An 18,910-nucleotide genomic window follows, 5' to 3' on the forward strand; every position below is an offset into this window, starting at 1 on the left:
GCCACTCAACCCGGATAAGCCCACACCATCCTTTTTAAATTGTGACGGCCCTGAGCACGGGTCGGGTCCGGGCCACGGCTGCACCCCATCTCTCCATCACAGGACCCGACTCCGAGTCCCCCATCTCCCAGGGTAAACAAAAGGACTTCGGAGAAGAGGCGTCACACCTCGCCCTCCCTGAGCGGTGGGGTACTCGGAGCCGGGTCAGTGTAGGTGTTGCGGGGATGCAGTCGTGGCCGTGACCCGGTCCGTGCCCAGGGCTGTCACATGAAAATAATGGTCTTCTTTTAGGATGAGTGGTTTGCTCGACTACGCCACCTGTGGTTTCTGGTGAAGGCCACCAGCGCTGCAGCAGTCCTCTGAGGCCGGTGTTTTGGGCAGCTCGGTTGGTGCTACTCCCCACAGGCGGAGTAGGCCTCAGGGCAGCAGTTAAAGAACTGTTAGGGGGTATGGTGGGTGCAGTGCTGTGCAGGAATAAACAAGCGGAGGTGGTGAATGAAGTCATCCGAGTCTTTACTCGCTTTCAGATGAACTTTCAGCCGCAAAGCTTCTCTCTGCTACACACGGCGTACTGCGGCCACCGGGAAGGGGGTTCAGCACTTCCCATATAGTCACATAGTCACATAGTTAGTAAAGCCGAATAAAGACTTGCGTCCATCAAGTTCGACCTGTTAGTTCTGTAATTGCTAAAGTTGATCCAGAGGAGGGCAAAAACCCCAAATGATTTGGCCAATCTTCACCTGAGGAAAAATTCCCTCCCGACTCTGAAACCAGCAGTCAGAATAAATCCCTGTATCAACCTACTATTTTATTCTATTGTTAAGTATATGCAGAAATCTGCCTGGTATCTAGAAAAGCATCCAGTCCCCGCTTGAACTGGTGTAGTGAATCCGACATTACCGTCTCCTCACTCAGTGAATTCCATATTCTCACTGCTCTTACCGTAAAGAACCCCTTCCTATGCTGGTGCTGAAACCTTTTCTCTTCCAGTCTTAGTGAATGCCCTCTTGTTACCGTAATATCCCTCCTTTTGAACAAATCCCGGGCAAGGTCTCTATACTGTCCCCTAACATATTTGTACACATTTATTATGTCCCCCCTCAACCTTCTCTTTTCCAGGCTGAATAGTCCTAGTTTTGCCAACCTCTCTGGGTATTGCAGTCCCTCCATTCCCCTTATTAATTTTGTTGCCCTCCTTTGTACCTTTTCAAGCTCATTTATATCCTTTCTATATATTGGGGCCCATAACTGAGCACAGTATTCCAAGTGTGGTCTGACCAGTGCTTTGTACAGTGGAAGAACAATGTTCTCATCCTTTGCAGCTATACCTCTTCTGATACATCCCATTACCCTGTTTGCCCTTACAGCAGCGGCCTGACTTTGGGCACTCCAATTTAGTTTGCTATCAATCAAGATGCCCAAGTCCTTCTCCATCTCTGAATTCCCCAATGATTTCCCATTCAGTGAGTACTGGTGACTTCCATTTTTCCTTCCCATATGTATGACCTTACATTCCCAGGTAGATCAGGAGCACCTGCCAAAACCCCGTCAGTGTGTTCCTCGCCTTCTCCTTCTCCCGCTTGTGTTCCTCCCTGGGATCCACTAAGCCGTCGGGCCTTTCCAACAGTGACGTGAAGTACACAGTCAGATATCGGGGGCCGGTCACCTCTTTTGCAGCAGGAATCCCTCTGGCTAAGCCAGAGTAAAGAATACAGGTGGCGAATCCGCTCCGTCCGTATCTCCTCTGCTCCCCTGCAAGGCCTTCTTAGGACAGGACCCTGACCGGGTAGAGACAGTGGTTAACTCTAACCCGCTCCTCTCCTCAACGCCAGAGAACGAGGACCGCGAATCTTCAGCCAGCTGCAGACTCTTGCTGGACCCTGACAGAAAACCACAATCAAAAGACCTTAAACCCAAGATGGCCGTAGATTATATATGAAATTAAGTGCTTCCTAAAAGTGTGTCCTCCACCTTCACCCACTACATGGTTCCCCCGATCTACCCTCAGGGGCACCACAAATACACATTAGTGATCAGCATGGGCGAGTGTTCATGTGTTTGAAGCAGTCGGAGAAATATGCAGGCCATTGCAGTAGCTTAGGTGTCCATGGCTATGACCAGTAACAACTAACAAACTGTCATTATATGAATGGTCGTAACCATGGATACCTAAGCTACTGCAATGCCCTGCACATGGGGTAAGAAATATCTCAAATCAGAAGAACTATACTGCACTTCTAATTGGAAATATTTGCTAATATTATTATTACACTTACAACATATTGGGACAGAATCTTGGAGCTGGAAATACCACTTTAAATCAATGACCTGGAGAACAAAAACAATAGAGTGTAAATATTCTATAAATTGTAACTTGTGCATTTTATTTTCATCATTTCCATATCATATTTACAAGCTTATCTTTCCGGATAGTTCCCTTTGCTGTTTTGTATATGTAAAATGAGTCTTCCTAAGCCACCTTCCCCCTGGAATCTTTTGCATAGCGCAGTCTCATAAGTATTATCCAGCAGTGTTCTGTAGACGTCACAGAAACAGATCATGTTTCAATGTCTTTCTTGTGGGCTAAAGGGACAAACATGATTGTTCTGTTCTAACAAGGTTGTATTACTGCGCCCAGGAATAACATGAAATTACTGTAAGGTCATGGAAACCCCATAGATTGCGGCCACAGATGTTGAGTTACTTAGTCATGGTAATCGCATACTTCCCTTTCAAAAAAATGTTCTTCTAGTTATCTGTACACACACAATTTAGTCCAAACTCTTATCGGACAGAACAATAATCCTGTTCATTCTGATCCTGCTAGTTCATGAATAGAATTCTAGAACAATGCTAAAGTCTGGCATTTACAAGTTACAAGCGGTCATGGGATGTAGCTTGTTGCTCCATCGCAATTGTATAGGAAATGGTGACATTCTGGAAATTTTGAATGGTTGATCACATTACAGACAACTTCTTGTGACAATTGTCCCATTTAATTATCATGTCTAAGTTTCAAATTTCTTCTAGATTAATCATGAACTTGATTGTTATTACAACTGGTTGGATTTGCATGCAGTGGAAAAACATCACTTCAATTTTTCGATTTATTCTATTTATTTTTTAAGTCCAAGCCAGAAATGAATCTATCAGGAAGGAAACAGTCTTTTTATACTTCACCAATCTTTTAGATCTCTTACTAGCTTGGGCTTCAAAACCTTAATCAAAACTGCAGTGACGCGTTTCTAAAAACATAGTGTGAAACCAATACCTTTTACAGAAATACTATACTTTCCAAAAAGCCCATGCAATATGTGGGGCTCTCATTCAGATCAGACTGCAAATTGGGTTGGTTTGCTGCAGTTTGATTGAAAGGGGTATTTCTGTGCAATTTTGGGGGTGTTCGTGGGTAGAAAGAACATAAAGTCTGGAGAAATATACTGATCCTTGAGCTCTGTTGGTTGGAGAAATATACTGATCCTTGAGCGCTATTGGTTGGGTAAGTCTAGATGGGATACAAAGTGGAACTAGCAGGATGTTGACTAAATTAGATTTTATTAAAAGGTTACTCGAGAGTACAAAAAAATGGCAAACAAGCACAAAGTTTAAGGCTATAAAGAACATGCAACACGTTTCAACTTGGCAGCAGGGTCTTCATCAGGCTCTGAGGTGGGTTCGTGCTAGCCTAGTGTTCCAAATCCATCTAGAAGCTACTGTGCTAGGAAACGCCGTGTTTCTCTAGCCCATTTTGAAAGAATGTGCTCGACTTAAATGTCCTGTTATTTTGGATCCAAATCTTGTAAAAAAGAAGGAACCATGCATTGATCACCCATATTTCAGATAGTGTTAATAAAGGTTTATCAAGGCACAGTGATTGGTCTGTACATGTGGCTTTTTTCTGTACAACTTGCAGCCCGTGATACCCCATTCAGCTGCAGCCCCCAATCATATGGATATAGAAATGCTTGCCTGACAAGGAAACTACATTTGAGCAGCCACACATACACACCAAGATTAGTGACACACAGACTAGGAGCAGGACTAATGGTGGACTGTCTGAACCCTTATTATATTAGAAAAATTGGGTTTCTTGACTGCTGGCTGACTATCTTGAAAGCAGTATTTTAATTAGGTTTATTAATTAGAAGGTGGAAGCCTGTACATGTGGCTGTCTCTACTGTAGTTTATAGAAGTTGTAAGACCTATATTTTTGAGGAAGACTGGTACATGCATGGCCGCCTCCTGAATGTAGAATCTGCACAAATCCGATTATTAATATCCATTTTATTCCGGCCCTGCGGAGTGGTTTAATATGAGTGTGTGGTCCTTGGCCATAAATGGTTTAAACCATTGCCTTAAACCCATTAAGGTGAGGTGCCGTGGCTCTTTCATTTTAGATGGGGCCCAACAGACCACCAAGAAATTCTGACAGGTCTCATAGACTTGAACAATTACTAGAGTTGTGCAAAACGATTCAGAGGACTCTGGTTCAGCGACCATGCTGGTACTCCATGACAGCCGGACTAGAACACTGTGAACTTCCTACTACTTTCCGGCGTCCTGCATGCCTCTTTAGTTTAGCAGGCCCCTGCAACATCATTACTTTGCAGTTGCGACAGACGTCATGACGTAATGTGTGCCTACTAATTGGGAGAGGGTGTCAGCCAGTAGTAGGAAATTTTAAAGTCCTGTGAATCATTTTGCTCATCTCCAACAATTACCAATCAGTGATGATGCTCATTGCTAACGACTGATCTATAAACAGTATGTGATTTAAATCGTTATCCCCCCCCCCCCCCCCCAAAAAAAAAAAAAATACTCTCTAGCTACAGGATAAGGGCTAACTTGCTGATAGCTGTGGATCCAACCACTGGGACCCTCAGCGATCTGCAGCACCATCATGGATGCAGAGGAGGTGCACTTGCGCACCCTGCGCTCCATTCACTGTCTATGGAACTCTTGGAGAAAGCTCAGCACTGTGCTCTGCAGTTCCACTGACCTTGAATGGACCAGAGGTTGACCTTGCACACCTTTTTGTTCCTTTCAAGTCCCTGTTCTTAAGGACCCAGCGGTCAGATTCCCACTGATTATCAAGTTATCCTGTGGATAGGGAATAACTTGTTCACGATAATGGACAGGATGCTGCTTTAACGTGACTTCTGTCTCGTGCTTCACGCTGCCCGTCCTGAAACCTAGGACTGGTTGTGATTGATGGTAGCTGCCATCTTTGAATCCTGAGTGCAGTAGATGAAGCATAACTTTTTGCTAAATGAAGGTATTTAGAAAAATGTTCAATATTTTAAATGTGTATTTATTTTAGCACATTTCTTGGGAGGACCCCTTTGAGGCTCGGTGCAAAAACAGTGTGCAGACCTCTTACCGTCTATCAATGCTGCTTGTTCAGGGTTTTCCGTGACTTCAACAGAAGCTATGGCGGATTGCAGCATACAGAATTGTATGTTTTATTACAGAGCATGTCTGCCCAAAATAAAAATCCCTAGTAAATATTCTCGAATTGGGTTATTTTTGGGCAGGCAGTCCAAACTTCTATTGAGATGTGTAGGAGTTGTTTCTTGGGCTAGCTGCCATTACAGCTTTCCCGGAAATTCCCTATGCCTTTTTATTAAGTGATTATAAACATTTATTGCTTTTAAAAATTATTAGAAATGTTAACAATATGGCATAAAATAAATCTGCTCGATCTATTATGTCTTGTGCACCCAAAAACATTCACGTAATGTCCCTGGTCTGCATTCTGGTAGTCGCTCGGATTTGTGGCTAAGGTTGTTTAACTGGTTTGGTCAGTGTGACTAGTGCATTAGTAGCCATTTGATGTTTTACAGGAATATTTCTAGCTGATTCAGCACTAAAGGATAATACGGATTAGTAATCTGCTCTGGTTGATGAGAGAAAAACCGAAGGGGGTTGTGGGAATTCTCCGGACATTGCGCAATGTATTCAATGATTTCCATGACGACAGTAAATACATAAGATCTTGGGTTACCGAGCACACCGATACATGACCTTTCACAACCTGTAGATCATTGTCGTCTCCACTTTACATGATTTTGTGCCATTTACTAATATATAAGGATTACAGGTTCTCCTCCTGGATTTAAGTGCAGCCTTCATCACAAACAGCTCTCCTGTCCACAAAATGGCTGCTGGTGGAGGGAGAATGTGACCGCACCTGTACATCAGCCTCTGTCAATAGACAAAGTTTTACCAAATGTAATGTTTTCCAGTTGGAGGAGGCTCGTGGTCAGGTGCTCCTCCATCATCGGCCATTTTGAGAACAGGAGCTTTGTGCTGTCTGTGAAGGAGGTGACCACTGACTGTTCAGTCATCATCTTAACAGAAGATTGTTGTAAAATTTTCCAGGAAAGATTTTTCCAAGAAAGATCGATCATCCTTTGCCTGGTGCTATTGAACATGTATAACCAATTTGAATAACTGCAAGGGCCAATATGGAATAAAATATGTATGGCTTAATTGAGCCAGATGACTATTGGTTCAATGCTTGGTCAACCATCATGCTACTTTTATCTTGTGTATGGCCAAATTTAGAGGTTTGTAAAATATGGTCCATGTATGGACTGGTCACAGGTCTCCCAGCCCAAACTCTACCTCCTCACATTTGCCTATGAGGCTATTGAGTTTGATTCAGGAAATCTGCTGCCAGTCGGTCTAGGAAAGGGAAACTATCCCTCCATCTCTACAGAAATTGCGCACACTCACAAATTCATTGCAATCTGTGTGATAGTTGATCACATAATTTATAAATAATTTTATAATGTTTGATATGATGCTTGTGGCAAGTTGTTGGTTCTAAAGTCTCTCCAAATGGATTCTTCCACGGAACCTTATTGTGTCAATGGTTTTTCTGGTATTTTGGTGTGACAATTCAACCTGACTGGTCTTTGCTTGTTTAGGAAGTGCAGGAGCAACATATTTGTCTATGGCCAACTGTGTCCTTGATCACTCCTAGGGCCAGTCTCATTACTTACAGTACGGCAGCCCATAGCCATCACACGACTTCTCTAGCATCCCCGTATTCATCTGTTTTCAGCGGGAATAAGCCACTGTTAGATTATTCTCTCAAGATGCATCTTCCATTAGAATAATGATGGAGAAGTGTGTGTGTGTGTGTATATATATGTGTGTGTGTGTATATATATGTGTGTGTGTGTGTATATATATGTGTGTGTGTATATATATGTGTGTGTGTATATATATGTGTGTGTGTGTATATATATGTGTGTGTGTATATATATGTGTGTGTATATATGTGTGTATATATATATATATGTGTATATGTGACACCCCAGGGGTCTGGTTGCCACAGTGATAGAGATGTTATGTCTGAGAGCAGGTGGGAGGTCCTTTGGTCAGGGATCCTATGCATGCCACACCTCCTGCCCAGTCTTGGGAGGGGAAGAACTTCCCCTATATAAACCCGGGGCTGAAGCAGGGTTAGGAGTCCAGGAGAGTAGAGACAAGAGACAGTCATAGGAAGAAACAGCTGGAGCTCAGTGGGAGCAATACTACTATGAGTCAGGGGCTGGCAGCTGCAGAGCTCGCCCTGACTGAGAAGCTTTCTTACCGGACCCGGCGTCCGAGGCTGTGGGGACTAACTCCTACCCAGCAGCAGAAGCCGACCGGCAGGGGATTTCAGGTCCTCAGGCCCAGAAACCCGAAGGCACGGTCACACGTGTGGGACCAGCACCGCCATCGTGGAGCGGAAGCCAATAGAAGGCCCCGAGTCACCGGCCATACGGGTGAGCACCACACAGTACACTCAGGGACGTGGGCTACTTATATCCGCTTCTAGCAAGGTAGCCAGAAGAGTACAGTCAGTTTGGGAGGCCTACAACTCCGCCTGGCCAGGGGAGATCCCATCTGCTCAAGGACTGACCAGGCCCCGTTCGCTAGCAAGTACTCCGGGAGGGTCTATCGTTGTTACCAGTAAAGACCCTGAATTACACCGCACCGTCTCTGAGTGGTTACTGCTACCCCCATCTTCCACGTCGGCTGCCCTGAGGCCATACCCCTCCCGTTGGGGGTTATACTATCACGCTGCACAATTCTACACCGGCCTCAGCGGTCTGCCCTGCAGCGGCAGCTCCATAGCTGCTAATCAACGGGTGGCGTAGTCGACACTCAAATAACATCTATCAAGACTGCCACACACTGAGTCTGACTCCCTGGGCACGGACCGGGTCCCCGCCACTCGGAGACTACAACCCTCATCTGATCCGGTTCCGGGTAAGCCCCCGTGCGCGAGACGCTGCGCGACACAGCAGGCCCAGGGGCGCGTCATATATATATATATGTGTATATCTAGATCTATATCTATATCTATATATATATATATATATATATATCTATCATATGCCTGATCATTCTTCCTTAATACATCTGCTGTTGGTGGAAAGTTGGGCCAACCCCTTATTAGTTAGCTGGCCAGTCTTGCTGAAATTGGTGGGTTTGGCCGACATATGTATAATATGTGTGATCACATCAGGACCCTTCGTTTTAATAGATAAGTGTACATGGCCAGTAAAAGTTGCATCAACAACACAAAATATATGGGACAATGTTCTAGTGCAAAACTTCCAGATAAAACCTCTTGCATATTGTAGTATATAAAGTTTTATTTCCTGTCATGTCCCACGACTTGGGAATCGTACAGTATCGTATTGTTGCTGTTGAATTGCTATGCAATAAGGTTTGCCTTTTCGAAGTTTGTCCCCGCCCTTCTCTCCTTGTCTGCCTTTCTAGCTCTGATGTGAGTAACCCCTCCCTTCTTCCTCTTTTTGTATGTCAGCCATGTTAAGCTCAGGTCTTTGCATCTTTTGCTTCAGAATAGTCTTTTTACCTACTGTATTTGTGCATAACTAAAATAATTCAGCTTATAAATAAATCTTCTTCTGGAATCTTCATACGTGCCTCCTGCAGTTGAGTTAAGCTTTCTGATAAAATCTCTGTGTGAGTACTGGTACATAGAGACATCCATAGAAAAGCTGTGTCAAGCGCCCCAAACTCACAGCCTAGTTATAGTCCGAATATTTCCAAACCTCTTAATAAAACGTGCATATGGGCTCTGTGATATCTGTGTATGCTGTCTCTGTTCTGTTGAAAAGGGACCCCCCCAGAGCCCAGAAAAGTGTTGTATTGTCATGAACATTTTTTGTTGCTGATGAAAATACCACTAGCCACTCACACTTGGTTCTTCACTTCCTGTTGACTGACCATTTAGGATTTATGGACATCGCCTGCACTTTCCTACCCTGATGTGCCTCCTATTAACCTGTAGCACAAGTAAAATAGGAGAGTCTCCTATACATATCACATCATTCTAATCCCCACCATTTCTCTATATACTAACTCTGTAAGCACCTTCTTGTTGTGTTTTTTTTTTTTTGGGGGGGGGGGGGGGATTGTCTTTTGGTGGAGTCTTCTTTTTTTTTTTAAAAAAAAAAAAATTTTGTTCTTTTATGGTACTCTACAACATTGTGCTTCTCTTCCTCCACGTGCTACATCAGAAATCTTACTACAGTTGGGGACTAAAGTGAGATTTCTGGCATACGGAACGCCACTGCTCGTCATGATTTAGAGGAGCTGTTGCATTACCCCTCCTCCCCCACCTCACCGCTGCATTTTAGCAGAGCTGTGAAACTGGCATGAAAGCGCCGAGTTACAAAACTTTGGCACAATTTTCAGCTGTGACAAAATGTTCTCAGTTTTTGAGCTAGAATTCTGTCAAAGCTCTGTTGAGTCGTGCCCTATGTCTAATAAGTCTAGTCATCTGAGTGCTGAAGATAGGAGAAGGTGGTGACATTTTTTTTTTTTCTCATCAGAGAAAAACCGATGAAACCCTGACCAAACTCTGATGAATCTCTGATCAAAAACACTGATGCCACTCTGATTTTCTTGTACGGTGTGTGCATGAGCCCTTAATGCTAGATATTAATTTAGTTTGCGTCTAGGCTATAGAGCGACATCAGTGGCCTAGGGTGTTATGCACATATGCTGGATTTCCTTTCTGAATAATGATGATTGTATGCAATATCCCCAACCCAACTTTATTTTACATTTCAACACTCGCATATTGGAAAAAACACATTCTTTGCCAATGCTGACTGTTTAATACCCTGCTGCCCGGATTAGTTGGGGTTTCAGTGAATTTGCTCATTCATGTGCACAAGACCAAGAGTCGCTCCATAAATGCCAATTAACCTCTATTCCCATTCAGATAGAAAACGACCTATAACTCATCCAGCCACTGCAGGGTATTCAGAGAAATCACTGACCAAGCTGGTAACCAAGGAGCCTCAAATGAGCACTAAAGCCTTCTCGGTTGATGTAGAACTTCGTAGGAAAGCTACATTTTAGTGTGTTGCTCTTGTCCTAAAGACCTTTTTGTGTTCGATATACTGGATAGGATAAGCCTAATAAGAGGCCTTTGATGACTCTTTGGGCAAGTCTCCTAGGATCTCTTAAATTTTCTGATCCATTATTTTTTTTTTTCTTTAGAGGATGGTAAAATGCCAGGGGGTTGAGCTAATTTTCATGAGAAGATACTAATTAACTGCACACACATCATAGGCCTCTAATCTGCTAGCTGAAGCTGGCCATATACATGAGCTCAGAGCCAGCAGAACCTGCTAATTTGTGGCAATCTAGTGCATATTGCACTCGGTAACTCCCTAACTGTAGTTGACATGCCCAAATCTTCTTTTCCTGGCAGATTTCAACATGCTTAATTCTTTATTCGTGCAGGCTGTTAGAGGTGACTGGCACCAGCTTATTCTTCTCGTCTCAATGAAATAGACGTTGACATTAGGCAGAGCCAGACATGTCTGTTTATGGGGAGTCGTGAGAAATGGCTTTTGGCCAGACACTCGTGTGCATAAACCAGTCTAAGGGAAGAGTGAGACGGCCGTATAACTTGGATGAGGGTCACAACGAAATTCTTGGACTGGCCATCGGCTCTCCCAACCCCAGTGTGCCAGCATGTTTTTCTACACAGCTGTCATGCTTGCCGGGAGAGCCAATGGCCAGTCCGAGCATTGCGTTGCGATCCTCGTCCGAGTTATACTGCCGTGTGACTCTTCCCTTAAATTCATTATTTACCGGATAATTAACAAAATCTTTTAACCTTTTATATGTAATTTTTTCCAGCAAGTTATTTTGGCATTTGGTCTTCATTCCTGTTGAAAAATTGCATGTAAATACCTTTCAAACATGCTTTTTCCCAGTCTACTTGCTTGCCTTCAGCTTCATTGATATTGGCACATTTGGAGTACAGATGATTGCTATGAAACGGTTGGAACCATCAAAAAAGTCTTGTAAAAAAATGCATTAAATTAATTGTTTGAGCCTGGTGTAAAAACACCACTAACAAAAAAAAAAAAATACACAAACAACTAAAGAGGCACAATAATTGCACGGTTTGTCAGGTGTTGGCTATAAGCAATAGAAAAATAAGAAACTACAGATGTGCAAAATCAACACCACTTTTGTAACCTAATCCACATACCAAATATAACTTGTTTCTTGATGGAAATCTATATGATGTATGATAATTTCGAGAAGGCTAAGCCCTGACATCTGCTCTGTGGCATGACAACTGATAACAGGTTCGGAGGTTATTATATGTCTGCGTTTTATGACTATTGAGTTAATAACTCTATGAAGCCATTTATCATACAGAGATGTTCATCTACTGAAAAGCTTCAAAGGAGAAAAAATGTCCCTCCAGCAGCACAAACTACTTACTACAAACTAATTACTGGGTATTTTACGGAATTGGTCAAATGTGGTGATTAAGAAGTGTTTTTGGCGATAATTGTACTAATTGCTTGTTAATTTCATTAGTGCATGGGTTAAATGTCTGTGAAACTCTGTCCAAGTATGGACTGGCGGTGGGTCTCCTGACCCAATCTCAACAGCCTCTCGTGTGTCTAGGAAGCTGTTGACTTTGGGTCATGAAACTCTCGGCAGAGTGGATATCGTGGTCTGTACGAGGACTGCAAAATTGCGATCGGGATGGTTATTGTGATCCAAGAACTGCTGGTGCTTCACAGATGTATAAATTGGGTGTTCGACGCCCATGCCTAAGGGACAATGGCGTCCTCTCCAGCCCCTATAAGTTACTCCCTTAATGAATAGCTTAAGAAGACTTCATCATGAACTCAAAGATATCTTCCCAACCCCAAACTGCCAATGTGTATGGGGGCCAGACTGTATTTTTTCCTATGAGTGATGTGATGAATATTGTATGAAATTAACATCACATATCAATCTATCACACCACTTTTCTGAAAACTCAATATGGGGCTTGTTCTGGAACATGCTGAGTTCTATGGGACATTTACCTTACTAATGGTCTGATTAGTTCTAATCTCTATTGTTGGATGTAATTTTTCTTGCTCAAATTGTTGACTCTTGGCACAGCCTTAGGTCTGCTCTTTAGTGCCTATAGCCACTTTTACCATAACGAGCCATGTATAATGCACCAAACCTTTAGAGCTTGCTCTAGGAATAACGCAATGTATTGGTTACTCGGAGGGTCTCTTTAGAAGACACACTTGTGTGAACAAGCCTTTAGGGGACTAGCAAACCATTAAAATTGGTCTTTATCCGTTCATGAGCAGCACAGTAAGTGGGTATAGACCTTCAGATTTCACCCAATCAAGTCAACAATCTAATTTAATTAATTTTTCATCTTTTAACCTTATACATGCAATAATATTTTTGAAGCATTTTCCAATGGGAATTTATCCTGCAAGATGTAATATTCCTTAAGTTTTTGGATGGAACCAATATATATTGAACAGAAAAAAAAACCAATCAATGAAAACATCAGAGTTTTATGACCACCTATGTAGAGGAAGCTTTTTGTCCATGTCTATGCTCCATCTACTGCACCAATACTTGCAAAGTCATAATGTAACTACCATAGTTCCAAACACCGAATAACAACAAGTCCCGCATGGTGGCTCAGTGGTTGGCAGTGTTGCGTCAAAGCGCTGCGGTTCTGGACTCAAATCCCACCAATGACCACATCTGCAAGGAGTTTGTATGTTCTCCCCGTGTTTGTTTCCTCACATACTTCAGACCTACTTATAGGGGACCTAGATTTTAGCCCCAATGGGGACAATGATGATATTGTCTGTAAAGCGCTGTGGAATATGATGGCGCTGTAAAAGTATAATAAATGAAAAAATAAATCTAATGTTTTTCTACACCTGAACCTAAAGATTTGTCGTATTTGTCACTCTGCAACATGTCCCATGACTGTGTACAGTTTCAGGTTGAGATGACACTGCATGGTCTCTGTCTTACTACCCATGTCTGACCAATTTGCTCAATGGCATGCACGTTGTCACTTACTGGGAGGAAGTAGATGTTGTTGGCTCTTCTCGTATAAGAGTAAAACCTCACTCCATAGAGCCAGTCGTTCCTTCGGTGAGGAGCTCATTTATTTTGGAGGTTTGACGCACTTAGGATGCTGATGTTTGCAGACTTAAGTACCTAAATCCAAAGCAGCATGGATGGGTTTGCATGGTATGTGATTTATGGATGTCTTTCTATAACAGGGTTCAGAGGATATCAAGGAGAGCGTCAACTTTTGTAGGTTGAGAAGATGTTCTGCTTTCTGTAGTTTGTTTGGTTTTCTGTGTCCACAGTAACTACCAGGAACATTTATGAGAAAAACACATTTATTGAAGTAAAGTAAATTACTTTGTGCCTTTAGGATAGATGGGCGTTGGAGAAACCGGAAGACATATCTGGTGCAGAGAATGCGATATCCATGTTTTATAGTTACTATTGACCAGGTGTTTCTCGGTGCAACATGTAATTGGGGTACATCATATGGATGTGATACTAGGTGAATGAGACTTTTTTTTTCGGAAAGTTTTTCCTTCCATAAGAATGTTTTGTGCGCCACATTAACAAATTTAAGTCAACTATACCAGATTTAAGTTCTCTGTTGCTTTGCTCCAAATTACATACTTGGGATCTATCCAGAACATTTTATATTTTCATCACTTACAAGATTGGAGTCAGATCAGTTTGAACATCTGTATCTTCGGTCCCTTTTATTCCTGCACTGTACATGAGAACATTACTTCTATCAATGCAATCATTCAGACTCAAAGTTGTGTTTTTTGTGATGGGGGGGGATATGCGGGGAAGGGTGGTTTTCGGTGGCTGTTGAAAAGTCAGTAATGTTGCATGACAGATAAGTCACTAATGTCCAGACTAGACAACAGCTCATCGGCGATTTCATTATCATCTGAAAATAACTATTGTTTAAATCTGGTTTATTACGTTTTGTTTTTTTCTTAAATGTTGGCAATGTTTCTTTTTTTTTTCCCTATCACAATCTTTAGTAAAAAAAAAAATGAAAAATAATAATCTTGCAATTTTTACACTTGCCACTGAGTATTTTTTTAGACTCCTCGACTTTTCAAAATGTTGTCAGCAAGGCGGCTTATCAGACAGGATTACAATGTTTCACCTACAGCAATAGGTGTGTAATTTCCAAACTTTTTTTTGGTACAGATTGATATGCCAAAAAATTCACAAACAAAAAGAAACCAATATTTGAAGGAAACCTGTCACCATGAAAATGCAGTCCAGTCTGTATGCACCATGTTACAGAGCAGAAGCAGCTGAGTAGATTGATATATAGCTTTATGGAGAAAAGATTCAGTATAACCTGAGATTTTTTCATTAAAAATTCTGCTTTTTCTGGGGTTTTCAGTCCAGTGGGCGGTCCTATCAGTGACTGACAGCCATCTCTGTATGTACACTTATACAATCACTGATAGGACCGCCCACTGGACTGAAAACCCCAGAAAAAGCAGAAGTTTAAATGATAAAATCTCAGGTTATACTGATTATTTTTATTATTTTTTTTTTCTCACAAAACTGTCAGTCTTTGTCATTTTCTTGGTCCTGGACACATAGTCAACTCTATCCACTTCTGTAAAGAGAAAATAAATATTCAGAGATTATTTCAGTTGTGCATGCCTTTAAAAAATGGTCTTAACATGCATGCATGCAGGATTTGCTTATGTTTAGGTCTGAGATCAAGAATGCAAAATAGTTAATGCTGATTTTTCAGCCAAACCGAAACCTGACTGACTGCACCTTGTAGTCCTTGGAGACAGTAAACCAGACAGCAGTCTTTGCGTGCATGCCGTAAAGCTGAGTGTTAGCAGCTGCACAGATTGTGAGAATATAGTTATATGCAGTCGCACAGAGTTCCAGACAAATGATTGATAAGAAGTAATATGACTACTTCTCAGACTGCAGGTGACACATCCAGGATAAAGGACTTTATAGTACAATTATTTGATATTACTCATTTGGGGACAACTGTATTTGGGTTGGCATCTTATTCATACAGTACGTTGTCTGGTGGTGGCACTCGGAGCCATTTAAAGAATTCCGTGTGAGCTGCAGTACCCCACACAACCATTGGACAACAGTGGCGCTGTTTTCTTTTTCTAATTGAAGGCATTTATCTTTTGACAAGTTTTGTTCCCTTCTTTTCACAGAGAGCTATTCCTCTCGATCCCAGCAGTATGGTACTGTGCCAAATACCTACAGCTCCCGCTCCCAGATCCTCAGCAGTGATCAAAAGATGTCGGTAAGTACCTGCAACAAGAATCCAGTGGGGGCGGAGTGATCTTGTTTAATGCCGTAAATGCAGCACAAATATCCTGTAATATATTCATAATCTAGTGCAAATACTACCTTACAATCTCCCCAGTTGTCAGAACTGGGTTCCACTTTTTACTTAAATTCCAGTTTTTCAGGTAATGCCATACTCTTTAAGAATATAATATTGTTCTTGGAATTTAATACTAGCTGGATTTTTTTTAGTTTGGATTAGGGTTTCTCCTCGGACAAGGACTCCTTTCAAAATTCAGCAACCGGGCTAATTTCCTGCTGGCCACAACTTCCAGGGGTGCCGAGAACAAAGTAGTATTGCATTGCTCCATTCAGATGGTTAAAGAGAATCTGTCCGCAGGTTTTTGATATGTAATCTGAAAGCAGCATGATGTAGGGGCTATGACCCGATTCCAGTGATGTCACTTACCAGGCTGTGTTTTGCTGTTTCAATAAAATCAGTGTTTTATTAGCAGGAGATTATTATTACAGGATTAGGCGTCATGTGCCTCCTGAACCAACTACGCCCCACCGATTGGTAGCTTTCTGTCAATATACAGTGTACACAGAAAGCTGCCAGTCAGTGGTGTGGGCGGGGTTATACAGGGCTCAGCATTCAGAGAACTGTTAGATCTGCAGCAGAGAAAACTGTGATTGTATCATAACTGCTGCACCTACTAAACTAAGTGACATATCACTGAAATCAGGGTCTTTGTCCTTACATCATGCCCTTGTCCGATTACATGATAAAAACCTGCTGACAGATTCCCTTTAACCGCTAGGAGAGCTATTCATACACAGTGGCCCTTTGCTCTTACTCATAGAGGAGAACCCTGGTGTATGATGTCCATATTCTATAATGGAGGACCTAGACGGGGATTACCTTCATGAGACCACTCCTTTTTTAAATATGATAAAATTGTATTAGTTTATGTTGCTCCTTTATTTAATACCACACAACTTTTTGCATTGTTTTTTTTTGCAGTCTGCTCGATCCTCTGGGTATAGCACTACGGGAGGTATGCGCACAAGCTACTCTTCACGCTCTGCTGTAGATCTTGGGGGAACACAAAGAATCAGTGTAGCTCCGCAACCACAACGTCAATACTCTCGTCCAAACTCCTACCATGAACGAGTGTACCCAAGCAAAAGGGAATATGATACCATGTCTCTAAGGTCTTTGCGTATGGGCGATGGTGAAGAGAGATATGACCAGGGATCTTCTCATTCAGGCTACTATACACGCCAAATGTCTTCTGCAAGTGCGGGACCAGCACTTCAAAGGTCTCTCTCTGGAAACCTTGCCCAGGATGGTGGAACCTCGTGGGTTGAACGAGCAGAGGTGGCACAGACTCGCACTATCCGTGCACCTGCAATGCGCACCTTACAACGTTTCCAAAGTTCCAACCGTGCTCGTGTGGCATCTGGTTCTTATGGCACACTGGCTTCAGTCGCCCCACAGCAAATGCAACAGCAAAATCTTGTAGGTTCTAGTTATGTATCTAATGTCATGGAGCAAACCTCTCGGGCCCCCTCCGTGCGAAGCTTGGCAGAGTCTTCACATCAAGTGCAAGAAATAAGGGGCATGGATGTCTTTGATGGAAACAAAAGCTTGATGAGCCAACATTCTTTTGCAAGTGGGTAAGTCAAAGAGAAAATCCATGTACGGCACAAATGCAAACTAAATATATTTTTTGGATAAAATGTAGTTGTAGGAGATCAGAAAAGATGGCCTGGTTTTCTTTCTTCCTGAAACATCGTTGCTTTTGTTTCTAGGCGGCATCTTATATTGTAGCTTGGCCACTGGCAGACACAGACAGAAGAGGACCCTGTGCAAGAACAATAAATAGGCCTTTTGCAGCCCAATAGCTCCTGATAATGCACAATTCCTCCTGCTTTGGAGGTGGTAGTGACCCTCTTACCTCGTGGGCCAGTTTCACCAAAGATATGTCCGCCCCTGAGCTTGCTAGAGCACCACTGTTAAGGCTTTATGCAAAATATTTGATTGCTCCTCACAATTATTACTAAGTTTTTGGTTGCACACTTTTTTCCATTTGGAAAAGTCTGATTTTTGTCTTCAATGAATATAAGTTGGTGTTTTATTTGTGATGTCAAATGGAATAACCAATATAATTAAAGCAAACTCTACTGCAATTCAGGTTTGATGACATGAACATGCCAACTGCTGTGAAATATCTTGGTGATGATGACCCAAGTCTACAGGTCATAGGAGCAGCTTACATCCAGCATCGGTGCTACAGTGACGCAGAAGCCAAAAAGCAGGTGAGTGATTGCTTTGTGAATAAGAGTGTGTTGCGCCCTGGCTGCAGTCCATTTTTGGCTCAATCCATTAAACTTTTCATTCTTACCCTTTTCCAGGCTCGTGGCTATCAAGCTATACCAAAGCTAGTGAAGCTCTTTAACAATCCAAACCAAGAGGTTCAGCGTCATGCCACAGGGGCCATGCGTAATCTTATTTACGACAGTGCGGATAATAAGATTGCACTCGTGGAAGAAAATGGTATAAATGAGCTTCTGCGGGCACTGAAAGAACAAGATGATGAACTCCGGAAGAATGTAACAGGTATGTTCTATCTACATGTTACTTCCATATGTTTGCTATACAAGTTCAATGGAAAAGTGGTTAGAATTCCCATTAATTTGTACGAGCATTGTTGTGAGCACCGCTTCATCGGGTCACATTGATGGGATTCACTTCACTATACATTTATGGCATACCATGTGTACATGCCATAAATGTATATGGTGGAAATACCCATTTAGTTTCTTGCTTTACAAAAGTGCCTACACACTACCAATGGGATAACATATGAATGGCTTGCTTGGACATGGCAACGTCTAATGAACAATTTAGATTCTCTCCAAAAATACTTACAGAATCTCTCCTACAATGTTGGGAAATAAAGTTGACCATACATATGAGACTTAAAGGGAACCTGTCACCAGCTTTTCCCAATATAAAGTATGGCCCCATCTTTAAGGCCACTTTTACAGCATTCTAGTAAACTGTATGTATGTCCCCAATCCCCTCTTTATTACACACACAAAAAAGTGCTTTTATTATACCTCCTTATTGCACGGTCCAGTTCGATGGGTGTCATTAGTTTTGCTTCAGCGCTTCCGGTCTCCTTGTAATCGCTGTGCTCCTTCCCTGTTTCATATGGATGACACATCCTATGTTATCCACACAGTGCCAGGA

At 42.3% G+C, this 18,910-nt stretch overlaps 1 protein-coding gene across 3 annotated transcripts in view; it reads left to right on the plus strand.

Annotated features, from left to right (window-relative positions):
* The window catches only part of PKP3 (plakophilin 3), a 77,922-nt gene that overhangs the window by 49,933 nt on the left and 9,079 nt on the right, over positions 1-18,910 (plus strand). For all 3 annotated transcript variants that reach the window (XM_073658728.1, XM_073658729.1, XM_073658727.1), the window contains 4 exons: positions 15,576-15,667; positions 16,676-17,331; positions 17,850-17,973; positions 18,070-18,274. In XM_073658728.1, the coding sequence (XP_073514829.1) occupies positions 15,576-15,667; positions 16,676-17,331; positions 17,850-17,973; positions 18,070-18,274 (1,077 nt within the window). The remainder of the gene's footprint in view (positions 1-15,575; positions 15,668-16,675; positions 17,332-17,849; positions 17,974-18,069; positions 18,275-18,910) is intronic.

Source organism: Phyllobates terribilis, unplaced genomic scaffold (genome assembly GCF_046119375.1).
Source record: "Phyllobates terribilis strain yellow unplaced genomic scaffold, ASM4611937v1 Scaffold_13__5_contigs__length_258822181, whole genome shotgun sequence".
NCBI classification, from domain to species: Eukaryota; Metazoa; Chordata; class Amphibia; order Anura; family Dendrobatidae; genus Phyllobates; species Phyllobates terribilis.